The 12,637-nt window shown below is 36.0% G+C and overlaps 1 protein-coding gene across 5 annotated transcripts in view; it reads left to right on the top strand.

Moving 5' to 3' along the window:
• The window catches only part of MCM9 (minichromosome maintenance 9), an 86,009-nt gene that overhangs the window by 26,091 nt on the left and 47,281 nt on the right, over positions 1–12,637 (top strand). For all 5 annotated transcript variants that reach the window (XR_016054249.1, XR_016054248.1, XR_002282512.2 and 2 more), the window contains exons 8-10: positions 5,890–5,987; positions 9,929–9,994; positions 10,207–10,299. Coding sequence is in view for 2 of the 5 variants with exons in the window: in XM_020673168.2 (XP_020528827.2) it covers positions 5,890–5,987; positions 9,929–9,994; positions 10,207–10,299 (257 nt within the window). In the remaining 3 variants the exon portion in view is untranslated. The remainder of the gene's footprint in view (positions 1–5,889; positions 5,988–9,928; positions 9,995–10,206; positions 10,300–12,637) is intronic.

Below are 12,637 nucleotides of genomic sequence, written 5' to 3'. Positions count from 1 at the left end.
TGCAGCTAATTTGTTGTGCATAGCTTATCGTTTGGGACACCATGTGCAGGACATTGTATAGACCTCATGCTTGAGGCTCTTGGCGGTTTAAAAGAGATATCAGGTGCAGTGAAGAAGGCAAAGTCAGTTACAAATTTCATTTATGGCCACCATCTCACCCTCAGCATGATGCGTAGATTTACAAAGAAGAAAGAGATTGTGACGCCTGAGTTCATGAGATTTGTGACCTGGTACTTATGCCTAGATAACATATATTCGAGGAGAGTATAGTTGAGGCAGATGTTTACCTCGAATGACTGGAGAGCATGCAAGTGGTCCAAGGATCAGGTTGGGAAGAAGGTGAGAGATATTATCCTTTTTAAGTCTTTTTGGAGAGGGGTGAAGGCTGCTCTTAATGTATTTTTTCCTCTTGTCAAAGTCTTTGGCATGGTTGATAGTGACAAGCCTTCTGTGGGCTATATATATGAGGCGATGGAGAAATGCAAAAGAGAGATAGCGTAAAATTTTGATGATGATGAGAACTGCTACAAGCCTGTTTGGGAGATTATTGATAAGAAGTGGGATAGGCAGCTACATTGGCCATTGCAGGCAGTTGGTTATTATTTAAACTTTGTTTTTTTTTATGTTGACAAGGATATACACACAAATGACTGGATTTAATAAGTGTGTAGATGTGCTAGTCCCTGATCATGATATGCTGGATATTTTATGCGTTGATGAGCTGATAAATTACAAGTTCTCATTAAAGTCTTTTGGGAGTCTAATAATGATGAAGCAAAGGACCAAAATTGATCCAGGTAGTAATAATATTTTTAAGTTAATCAAGTTCAAGTAATCAAGTTTCATTTTTATAATTCGATTATTTATTTATTTGTGATTTTATTTTATATCTTTGCAGCCAATTGGTGGAGCCAACATGGGTGTAGTTCTCCAAATTTACAAAAGTTGGCCATTCGGATCTTAAACCTAACTACTTCCTTATCCGGTTGTGAGCGCAATTGGAGTACTTTTGAAAGGTAAGGCCGTAAGGGTAGTTTGTATAATTGTATTAATAATACATGAACCATAGATTTTAATTAGTTTCATTTGATTTTGTTAGATTCATACAAAGAGAAGGAACAAACTTGAATCAAAGAGGCTCAATGACCTAGTCTATGTCAAGTGTAATTGATTCTTGAAGGACAGGTTTGCTAAGAGAGATAAGAGAGACCCCATCAGATCAAAAAATATGGACAATGCTATAGAGTGGTTAGTTGATGATGATGAGGTCGAGGGGCATGAAGGATTGACATGGGACATGGTCATGGATGCTTTAGGGACATCTTCCTAGGGCCACTAGATCTTCTACACAGAGAACGAGGGTGGAGGAGGAAGAAGAGGTAGATTCAGAAGAGATGGAGGAGGCCGGCCAATATGCCGAGGACGGTGACGAGTCCGATGAATATGATGCCAATGCAGCTGACCTTAATTTTTCTGATGATGAATGATGAATGTTGAATAATTATTAAACTTTGAACTTTGATTGAACTATGAATGGTAAATTTTAAGTTTTAATTGGATATGGATTATGGACCTACTTATGATTATGCTTATGGAGTGTGTGCTAACGTGCAATATACTTTCAATTTTGATGTGCCCTAAATACCTAATTCTTATATTTTATACAATATATAATTGTAGGAATCCTTTTCGGATTCAACTGGGCCCCCCAGGTTCCGGTCGTCCGCCTAGGCGCTGGGCATCCTTGACCCCCTAAGCTTCCAAGGACCCGCCTAGCGCTTTTTTGAAACACTGATCTGGGCACCGAGAAGAGACATGACCAATCTACGTACACTTCAAGTATTCTATGATGCTGCTGTTTGGGCGATCTGGGTGACTAGAACTAGCACCAACACCTGCAGTTTCCTTCGGTCTTGACGGACCAGCAGGCCATGAGGACTGTGATGGAAATAAAAGAATTAAGCTTTATTGTATTTGATGGGCAGAACCGTCTTTATCTTTGTTTGTGACTTATTTGTCTTCTTTCTCTAAGGGCAATATTATCCATAGAGGGATGGAGGTCACAATAGAACAACACGCCACTTTTTTTCTTTCTCTATCTCTCACACGCCTCCGTCCCTCTCTCTCTTCTTCTTTATTTCTTTCCTCTCTTTCTCTCTCTAGAACTCATTTAATTGTTCTCCTCTCTTCTTTAATTTCAAGTGACTATCCAACTACTAGAGTTCAACCTTTTCCTTTAAATTCACTTCTACGGCTACTTGAGTTACCTTGGCCTACAACCCACCTTGACGACGGACTCTTTAGCTGAGCTTTAACCTTAACTGAAAGGTTGCAAGCTTTCATTTAAGGTCCAATACTGTTGTAAAACTACCACATATTGTATAAATGATCTTAGACCACCAACATAATGTGCTAGGGACTGTTCTTACCTTTCAACCACATCACTACGAGTCATCATCTCATAGAATTCATCGGTATAATCCTCTATACTCTTCTCTTTCCAATGAACATTATTCATCTTATGATAGAAGGAGTGCAAATAAGTTTCAAGGAGGTATTTTTCTTTTAGTTTCTTTTTCATCTTCTGCCATGTATTAATTCTGGGCTTTCCCATTCTCTCTCTTCTAGCCCTAAGTTATGCCCTCCATGTTGAGGGCTTTTTTCAATTTTATTGCAATATTTTTACCTTTTTATTTTCAGATACCTCCTTATAATAAAAGAAATCCTATCTATTGTGTTTAACTAGTCCATAAACGCCTTGGGTTGAGGCTTACCATCAAAATCGGGAATATCCATTTTCAAATCGACATCCTTAGAGTGATGCACCCTAGGTCTAAGTCTTTAGTCACTATTCTTATCACTTGACTTCACACGCAGAGGGCGAAGGTGAAAAGGGTTATATTTGAGATCCTCTTCGGGTAAAAGATCCCCATCTTGACCACTATTGAGGCTCGCAAATGCAGGATGAGGTTCCGATGCAGTCGGGGGTAGATACGGCGATGTGGCTTGATGCAGTCTAGATGCCGGTGCATCACCTCGATGTAGTAAATAAATATAAAACAATTCCAAAAAATCTCAAAAAATGTTAATGCATGGAAAAATATGGAGTTAGTAGAAATTTAATTTATTCTATTAACTCCAAGATTTTCGGCTGTGGGAGACTCTGAATTCGCTGATAGAAGACATTAGAAATAGAAAATAGAAGTTAGAAACTTGAAACTATCTTATAGAAGACATAGAACTTAAAAGACATCATAATCCATAATCTTTTTGTTTTTTTAAGCTATCCATGTATTTTCTAATCTCCCTTTTAATCTCTTTGCTAGCTTGTGGGCATGTTCTGATTTCCCAGTAATACTGGCTAACGTTTTGTTGGAAAATATCCTTCGTATAATAATTTCCACAGAGCGTATAACACAATTTGATCTTTTGGATTTTTGAGCTTTTCATATTTCCTAGCTGGATCCTTCTTATTCGAAGATGTGAAGGATACATTACCCCAAAAAATAAGTGTTATAATTTAGGAAATAAAAACTTAGCGAATGATTGAAAAAATTTCGATGTCTTCTCGGCCCTTGAAACACTTGATATGTTAATGAACTATGCTCAAACTTCTGCGAAGCTAATCCCAATCAACAACCCAACCAATACCCAGAGCAAACAACAATTTTTTTGTTAAAATTCCGCTAAATTCTTTTTTCCTATTCGTTTGATCCAAAAACCTCCACATAAATGTGGCTATGTTTTGTATTTTTGGGGGTTTAATACCCCCTAAAACCCTTTCCCCACTTCCCCGGGGAGGAGGGAATGACAAAAATACCCATGCTTGGCACTATTTTTGCCCACGAGGTATGGGGCGCATATGCGTTATGGCTATGCGGTGGGATGCGATACACATGCGAGCACATCCCATCAAAGCGCATATGCGCCCATATGGAACGCGCTTTGAGGCACATAAAACATTATGTGGCCGCATTTTAAAACAATGGCTGCATCAGCTACTAAACTTGTCTTTCAAGTTTCTCAATTCTCTTATCTTTGGGATCATGGAGCGGGTCTACGAAACCTCCTCCCACTGCTCCTTCTTGCCTCCATGGGTTCATCGATGTCACAAACCCTAGGCATATGATCAACTAAACCTTGCTGAAATTAGCAAGCTCGAAGCTGATTGGGCCGTACAATACTGCATACCTTCTGCACACAGCTACAATACCGTCCCTGCAGATCGTCGGGCTCAAATAACAATTTGATGTAGAGAAGTTGAGAAAACAATAAAAATCAGCAAGAAGTTCGGCCAAACGCATGCATTGTTGAGGAAACCCTAAGGTTTTCTCCCAAGCTCAAGCCTTAGGCGTCTTTCTTTCTTCTTCAATAAAAGTGTGTTTTCTCTAAAAAATAGTGTGTGATCTCCCTTTAGCTATCCACGCTTGAATTAAATATTGTCTATTTAATGTTTTGGACAATATTTGTCCATACAATTATACTTTTGACCTAAAGGTCCTAACTCTAATATAATTTGAAATTATACTCGCTAACTTTAATTAAAATATCTAAGGAGTCCCTAATTGGTCCAACGATGAAATAAATTAAAAAAATCTGAAATAGTCCTCAAAACTATTTCTTGCTCTTCTGGGAAGCCCTCCTAGTGTTTTCATCTTCTAAATATGAGCAAGTATTAAAACGAATTTGTAGCTCCCAAAGAAGATACTCATGGCTACTCGCTGTGCTCTGCTCATCATCACTTTCTATGCACATATATATGTATCTCTCTCCAGGGCTGCTTCCATGAATGTGGCTATTATATGTAATGCCATGCGAATGTTTATTGAGAATGTTTTCCTCGTTGTCACATGCCTACATTTACATACAAGAGACCACAAAACTTTCTTGGCCTACAAACTATCCCTAGGCATCTCTCCAACCTCAATAAGGGGTTGTTAGCCCCTTTCGGTAGTACCATACGCCCAAGGGCAAGCGTTTTGGACATGACCAGGGCTATAGACCGCGTAACCCTTGGTTAGTCAAAATCACACACTCCCACTTGGGGTGCATAACCCACTGTAAAAGTTAGTTACTTGCTATCGTGGCCCATAAAGGCCTCAAACCCCAACATATAATAGGTGAGCTGTTTGTTAAATAATTTGAAATCACTTTTATTGCTGCATTCGATCCAATTGTTTTCTATTTCAATTGCACGTAGGAAATTCACATCCAACCCCAACATCTGTAGTACTTTTGATGTAGTTAAGTAATGAATATCCTTCTGGCGTATCTGCTCATCCACAAGATATGTCCAAGTTCCATGACATTGCTGTCAAATTCACAAGTGCTAAATAATTAGAATCTTAGCTTTGTTAATGTAACGACTTTTATTGTGATGTTTATTTTGTCAAAACGCAACGTATCCACTAACTTTGTTTAAAGTGGGGATTATAGTGGTTAGTTACACTCTTTCATATTGATCATATGAAGTTTTGTAATTCTTTGTGAAATTATTGAATAATTTTGTGGTATCCTTTGATATTGCTTGTATTGGTTGCTTGATTGTTTGTTTTACTTGTCGATAGTGTATGCCTATTGAAAATTTCTTTTTCTTTTTTTAGTATTGTTTTCTTTTTTTGTTTGTTATTTATTGAAAGGCATTAGCTTAGCCACTCACTTTTTAGTAATCCACTGAAAAAAGTCAAAGGCAGTGGTTCACATATTCTAAAGGTATTGCCAACCATGTTTTGTGAGGAAGAATCAGAAACATTGGTGGATATCTAAAAACAAAGTTTACCAAAGTAGCCCCATTTATGTTAAGTGAGTGCATTGCTCTTATTGTTCTTTTATTCAACCATTGCACAACTATATAATACCTTTATTTTTATTCTGTTGTTTGTTCTTCAGGAGAACCAATGAACTAAAATTAGATATTGATATCCCTGAGGATGTCGTCAAGAAATTTGAGCAGTTTTGGACATACTACAAGGAAAATCCCTTAAGAGGTGCATTTATATTCCTCGTCATTCTAATAGTGGAAACAATTCATCTTAGTTTCCGGTGTATTTATTACCTTTGTATTTTTTATAATGGTTTATATTACCACATATTGTTTGTATCCTTCATTTTTGTCTAGTACTAAATACAAAATTTTACTTTCCTTCTGAATGTTCTTTTGTGCATGCACACACACATACACACTTGTTCATACACGCACACACACACACACACACACACACACATATATATATATGTGTGTGTGTGTGTGTGGGTGTTTTTCCATTTAAGTTTAATTGTAATGAAAATTATTGTCTTTCTAGGATATCAATGCCCATGCCTCTAAGCTGTCCAGACCCTAACTTTCTCCGATCTAGCTCTTGTTTCTGACACTACACGTACACACACATATCATAATGTTAGTTGTATTAGGGCATCTAGTTGATGTTTAATTTTTCTTTTATAGTGTCAATGGATACTTAATCCTTTAGAATCATTTTGTTCTTAACCCATAGTAAATGCCATCCATGTTTCTTATACTTTAATCAGTACTTTTGAAGGTGAAATCTTTTAGTTAGGGAAGGGATGGATGTATATTAGGTGTCCTTGGCACATATCATGGTTTTCAATGCCTAAGGTTTAAATACATACGACGTCAATTATCATGCTTATGAGGTTTTGAAGCACATTCTTGCCAGCCAAGTTCTCCACTTCACTTATGTAGTTGCTGGTCTTCTTAGACACTCCATGAACTTAATTTTGTTAAGAATCTTTTATCCTATTTTAATCCTATGCTTGCATATACTTAATGTAACAATGTCAACATGATATGATGCCAATAACAATGATGAACACTTGTAAATATAAAATTTTATAACTATAAAAGACATAGTATGAGTAAAAGATAAATTATTTAGTATAAATTGGTATATGCATGTGTGTGTGTATGTGTGCGTGCGTGATTTGTCCGGTTTCTATAACTTAGAGGGAGTACTTACACTGGAGGGTTTATGTGAACCTTAAATTCCAGATAGGGGGATTATATCTTTTTCCCTATTTTCATTCCCCATATCCATATCCTTTCCTTCAACTGCTCTTTTTTTCTTGGATAGTTTGAAACATTGTTCTTCTTTTTCTTTCCCTTTCAATTTTCCTTTATATGTGTGTGTGTGTGTGTGTTGGGGGGGTAGGGGGTGGGGGGAAGAGCGATAGAGAGAGAGAGAAGAGAGAGAGAGAGGAGCCTAGGGTTGTACATGTGATAGGTCTTGTTCAAATATCTTAGCAGCCCTGAAGGGCACACATAGATCTTTTTTAGAGATGTAGGTATCAAATATAATTCTCTGTTGGCTTCTTGGATCTTGGTTATTGTGAAACCTAGAATAGCTTGGACTGTTGTTGAATGTGATATTGTGAAATGTGGATTTATGCATGTTGGTTCAGTCAAATTAATCATGGGGGGATCTTGTTTAATGGGAAATTTTTTTTGGTTGAGCATTATCTTTCAGGGGTATGATTTAACCTTCTATGATGTGGGATCAGCCGGCAATAATGGACCACGTTGATTTGAAACAAAACTTCGTTTATTACAGGAATCAGATTCTGCTAGTTAAGTTTCTGAGGGGCAGATAGTATTGTATTGTGAAAAATTTCCCACTATATCGGGATACACGTGTTCAAGCATATTTACGGATGTTGTCTAACTCTTTGTCCTGAGCATGTCGAAGGTAAAGTCTGTTTTTTGAGATGAATAATAAAATCTCAATTAGATATAGAAATATAGTTATTAGAAGTGGAAGTGAGTGCATGGATGGAGGATCATCAAATGCTGGAAACTTACCTAGGCCTAGAGTGCATTTTGTACAATCATTTAGTAATAAAGTAAAATACGAGCACAAAAATGGGCAACAAAAAATTACTTATTTATTTGATAAATAATATTCTTTTGAGGTTTAATTTACATAAAACTAATCCCACAAAATAGAACAAAAAATATTATGTGCTTCGTTTACAATTTTACACTTCTACAGCCTCCATATGCATTAGAGAGATAGTGATCACAATTTTTAGCCCCCTCGAGCGTCTAGGAGCGATCCCTAAACGGTGGGTCAAGAACCCAAAATTTAAAAGATGCGACCCCATCGAGATCCTTATCTTGGAGTGCCATAATGAGATCCTCAAGCCGGATTGACACCGAAGTTTGAAGATATCGGTCAATTATATATAGAAACATCAGGTTTTCACTAAGGGCTTGTTTGGATCCTAGGCGTGGTTTTATATAACCATGTTATCCTGTAAAAAATCATGTTTGGTATTTTTATAGTCACGTAACCGTGTTTTGTGTACCCACAAAAGTCACCCAAAAAAGCGGGTTGGGAAAGTCATGAAAAAAAAGGTGTTAACCAAAACATGGTTTGTTTTTATGTGCCAATCTCTTTCACGCATGGCCACTATATATCTCATGGACGGACAATTGGAAAGAGTTTGTCTAATTGTAAGCAATGCCTTTAGGTGAAAGACACGTGTATACTCTAGATGAGAAACAACTCATAGTTTTTTTAGAGAGAGAAACAACTCATTTTGGCTTTTGAGTGAGGGACTCATGGCCTTCCTAGAGAGAGAAAATTTTATAGACAATTAGGGAAGAGGCATAATTTTTTTTGAGAGAATTGGGGAGAGAGAGATGGTAAAAATTTTTAGAGAGAAATATTAGAAATTTTTTTGTTAGAGAAGCTATCTCAAAATTTCAAGTTTTAGAGAGAAAGTATCGTAAAATTTTAGACATGGAAACTATATAAATTTTAGAGGGGGATCGTTTAAAAATTTTTAGAGAGAGAAACTATATCAAAATATTTAGAGAAAAACTATCTTAAATTTTAAGTTTTAAAGAGAGAAAGTGGTTTAAAATTTTAGAGAGAGAAAATACCTAAATTTTTAGAGAGAGAAACCATCTCAAAAATTTTAAAGGAAAATTATCTCAAATTTTTAAACTTTAGATATAGAGAGTATATTTAAATTTTAGAGAGAGAAATTATATCAAATTTTAGAGAGAGAAACTACCTAAACATTTTTAAAGAAAAACTGTTTAAAATTTTTCTAGAGAGAAACTATCTCAAATTTTAAGTTTTAGAGAGAGAAACTACATCAAAATTTAGTGAGAGAAACAACTTGAAGCTTTTTAGAGAGTGAAACTATATCAAAATTTAGTGAGAGAAACAACTTGAAACTTTTTAGAGAGTGAAACTATATCAAATTTTATTGGCAGAAATTACCTAAAAAATTTTCTATATCAAATTTGAAGTTTTAGATAGTTTTTCTCTCTAAAAATGTTGAGATAGTTTCTCTCTTTAAAATTTTTTAGGTAGTTTCTCTCTCTAAAATTTGGTATAGTTTATCTCTCTAAAATTTTGGTAAATTTTTTTACAATTGGAAAATTTTTTATATGTATTTGTTGCATATCAAATATGTGTAATATAATTTTCACATGAAAATATTTTGGACGAAAATATTTTCATACCTACCAATATGTCCTAAATAGGTTAAACCCAGGTTATGCAAATAGATGACCCAATGAAGGATTTGTAGGGTGCTGTCCAAACAGTCATTTCTCAATAACCAGGTTTTGACATAACCAGGGTTTATCCAAAACATGGTTTTGTTTACCCTAGGATCCAAATGAGCCCTAAGTCCTAGGGAGAATGTCGGATGGTCATGTGCTAGTATGTTTATGTCGCCAAAATTGGTCTTCTCCATGGGAATGCGTTGGCAGATGTTGATCTATGAGCAATCAATTTCGATTTGTCTTGTTGTAGTTAGGGTATTGATATTAGGATGCTTTTTTTTGCACATGGTTTGGAAAAGAGGATGGTGAATAAAGAAATATCTAATTGTTGTTTTAGTAAAGTCAATTCCTATGCATATGATATCAAAACTGAGTGTTGTCATGTTTCAGGCAGAAATGTCATCTTGCAAGGTATATGCCCCCAGGTTTTTGGACTCTTTACTGTAAAACTCGCAGGTATAGTACTCTATGCTCCATTTTCTTGATTATTAATATTATTTTTAAATCTTGGATCAGTTGTTGTCTAATGCAAATGAAGATCAGAAACAATTTCCAAGTCTAATGAACCTGTCTGTGATAATTTCTCGATACGAGCACAAAGTTTATCTTATGGCTGTAATCATTTAGCGAGTCCACAATCTACTAATAGAATTTGATGTAAGTTCCAGTTGCATTGACACTAATTGGAGGTGTACAACATATTGATGCCTCTGGTACCAAAATTCGTGGCGATTCTCACCTGCTTCTAGTTGGGGACCCAGGTATTTTACTAATATGCGTTGTTCTTTGACTTGCACTTTAACTATATTATTCTAGGGCTATTGCATGACAACATAAGATGTAGGTTGTTTGGAATGACACTAACATTAAATGCATATGTTTCCATTGAATGCATGTCTTTAATCTCATTTTCTCGGCACTTGCAACCAGTAACTGTTCTATAAAAGACACCAACTATTGAACTTTTATAAGAAAAAACAAAATTTTATTCCATATTGCATAGTGTACTAATTGCAAAGTTATGGGGTGGCGGGTGCATCTGGACTTTGGGGATGCTGGGTGGACCATGCCAACAGCTTAGCTTAATGATTGTGCATAATATGGGTCAGCCTGCAGTGTGATTTTGTCATGTAAATCACACATGTTGGTTTATTGGAGTCCTCAATTGGTAGAGATTGTTTACAGGAACATATCATATTTATTTTACTCAAGCAAGAAGCCTAGAGCATTTAAATTTTTCTCATGTGGAACACATAACTAATCCTTTTTCTATTTATTGTTAGGAATAAACAAAGAAAAAACCCTAATTGATGGCTTGACCTACCTAGGGTTTTCAATGCTCACACTATCATGCAAAACGTAAATTAAGCATATTTAGACTCTACATACTTCATGCATTCAATTATCTATTGAGTCTTTGTATCTAGGCAGCCTGACTGGTCCTTTTGTCATCCAACCCAACTCGCTTTTCTCTGCTGATAGAAAATATGGGAGGGGTTGTGAGTTAATTCTTTATGTGGTGGAAATAAGATTTTAGATAAAAGAAAAAATTGCAAATAAATTCTTTAGAAGATGGATATTTAAAAAGGGTCACATTTTTATATATTATGCAAAGGTCCCTCTTTTCATCTTTTTATCCCCAAATACCGGGGTTTAGAAACCCGGTATCTGAAATTGAGGTCTTTTTTTTTAAAAGCAGAACATGAATTTGGACATTGGGTTGCTGAGCCATTCCGCTTATTCCTTTTTTATAAATAGGCTAGTTCGGACATCCAATTTCCAAACTCATTTCCGACATAAAAAATCATAACCGTGCATGCTTGGATGTTAGGCGTCCCAACCAGCCTACTTGTATTTTTTTAAGTAGGACAAGTTTAGATATGTCGCCATGTAAGATTTTTTTAAGTGGGAGCTGGGTTCGAACACAACTTCCTCACTTCAGATATTTTTTTGCGAGATTTATGAAAAATCCCCTTTGTTTTGGTAGTTTAGAAATAGTCCCCTCTATTTTACATCTTATATTTTTAAGGAAAAATTATAGATATCCCCCCAATTTCAACTTTCTACACATCCTACCCCCAATACTTTTTTATTATACCCTAAACCCCAGCTCTATTTTTCTTTGTATTAACTCCCCCAGTCAAATAGTCAAAGTTTTGAGACTAAAATGCTCTTTTTTTCTCTCTCTTCCCCTTTTCAATAATATTTTTTTATATTTCTCTTTCAAACTCTCTTTAATTACTAGAAAACTCTCTCACTCGTTCTCTCTCCACTCATTTCTCTCTCTATCACTCTAACCTCCCTCACTCTTTCTCTCTCTACCCTCTCTCATTCTTTCTCTCTACCCTCCCTTACCATTTCTCTCTCTATTTATCTTTCTCTCTCTACCCTCCCTAACTCTCTCTCTCTCTCTCTCTCTCTCTCTTTCTCTCTCTACCCCCCCTCATTCTTTACCACTAACATGCCCAACCAAAAATTTTTTTGCGGTTTGGCACAAAAGTGTGACGGATCACAATTTTTTTTTGTGTTGGACCGCATTATGGGCATGTGAAAGTTACTGAAATCCAATGCGGTTTGGCACGTTTTTATGTCGGACCAAAAAAGTTTTTGCCATCCGGTGGCCGGATCGCAAATTTTTTAGTCCAAAACAAAAATGTTCTAGACCGCATTATGGACATGTGAGTGGTAGAGAGAGAAAGAATGAGAGAGGGTAGAGAGTGAAAGAGAGATAGAGAGAAAAAGTGAGGGAGGGTAGAGAGAGAAGGAGAAATGGGTAAAGAGAAAGAGAGGATGTGTGGAGATGGTAGAGAGAGAAAGTAAGAGAGGGTCACGTGTTTAAAAAGACAGTTAAAAAAAGGAAAGAGAAGAAAAACGGGCATTTTGGTCTCAAACTGTTTTGAATATTTGACTGGGGGGTAAATACAACGAAAAATAGTATTGGGTTTTAGGGTATAATGCAAAAAGTATTGGAGGGTAGGATGTGTAGAAAGTTGAAATTAGGGGGTATCTAAACCTAAGCAATAAGGAAGTTAAAGAAATGAGAAAGAAGTAGGGCCTTTGTACAATTATATAAATTATGCGTCCTTTTTTTAAAGGAAA

Source organism: Amborella trichopoda, chromosome 4, assembly GCF_054954075.1.
Source record: "Amborella trichopoda isolate Santa Cruz 75 chromosome 4, AtrichopodaSantaCruz75HAP2 v2.0, whole genome shotgun sequence".
Classification (NCBI taxonomy): domain Eukaryota; kingdom Viridiplantae; phylum Streptophyta; class Magnoliopsida; order Amborellales; family Amborellaceae; genus Amborella; species Amborella trichopoda.
This window is presented reverse-complemented; position numbering and strand designations above follow the sequence as displayed.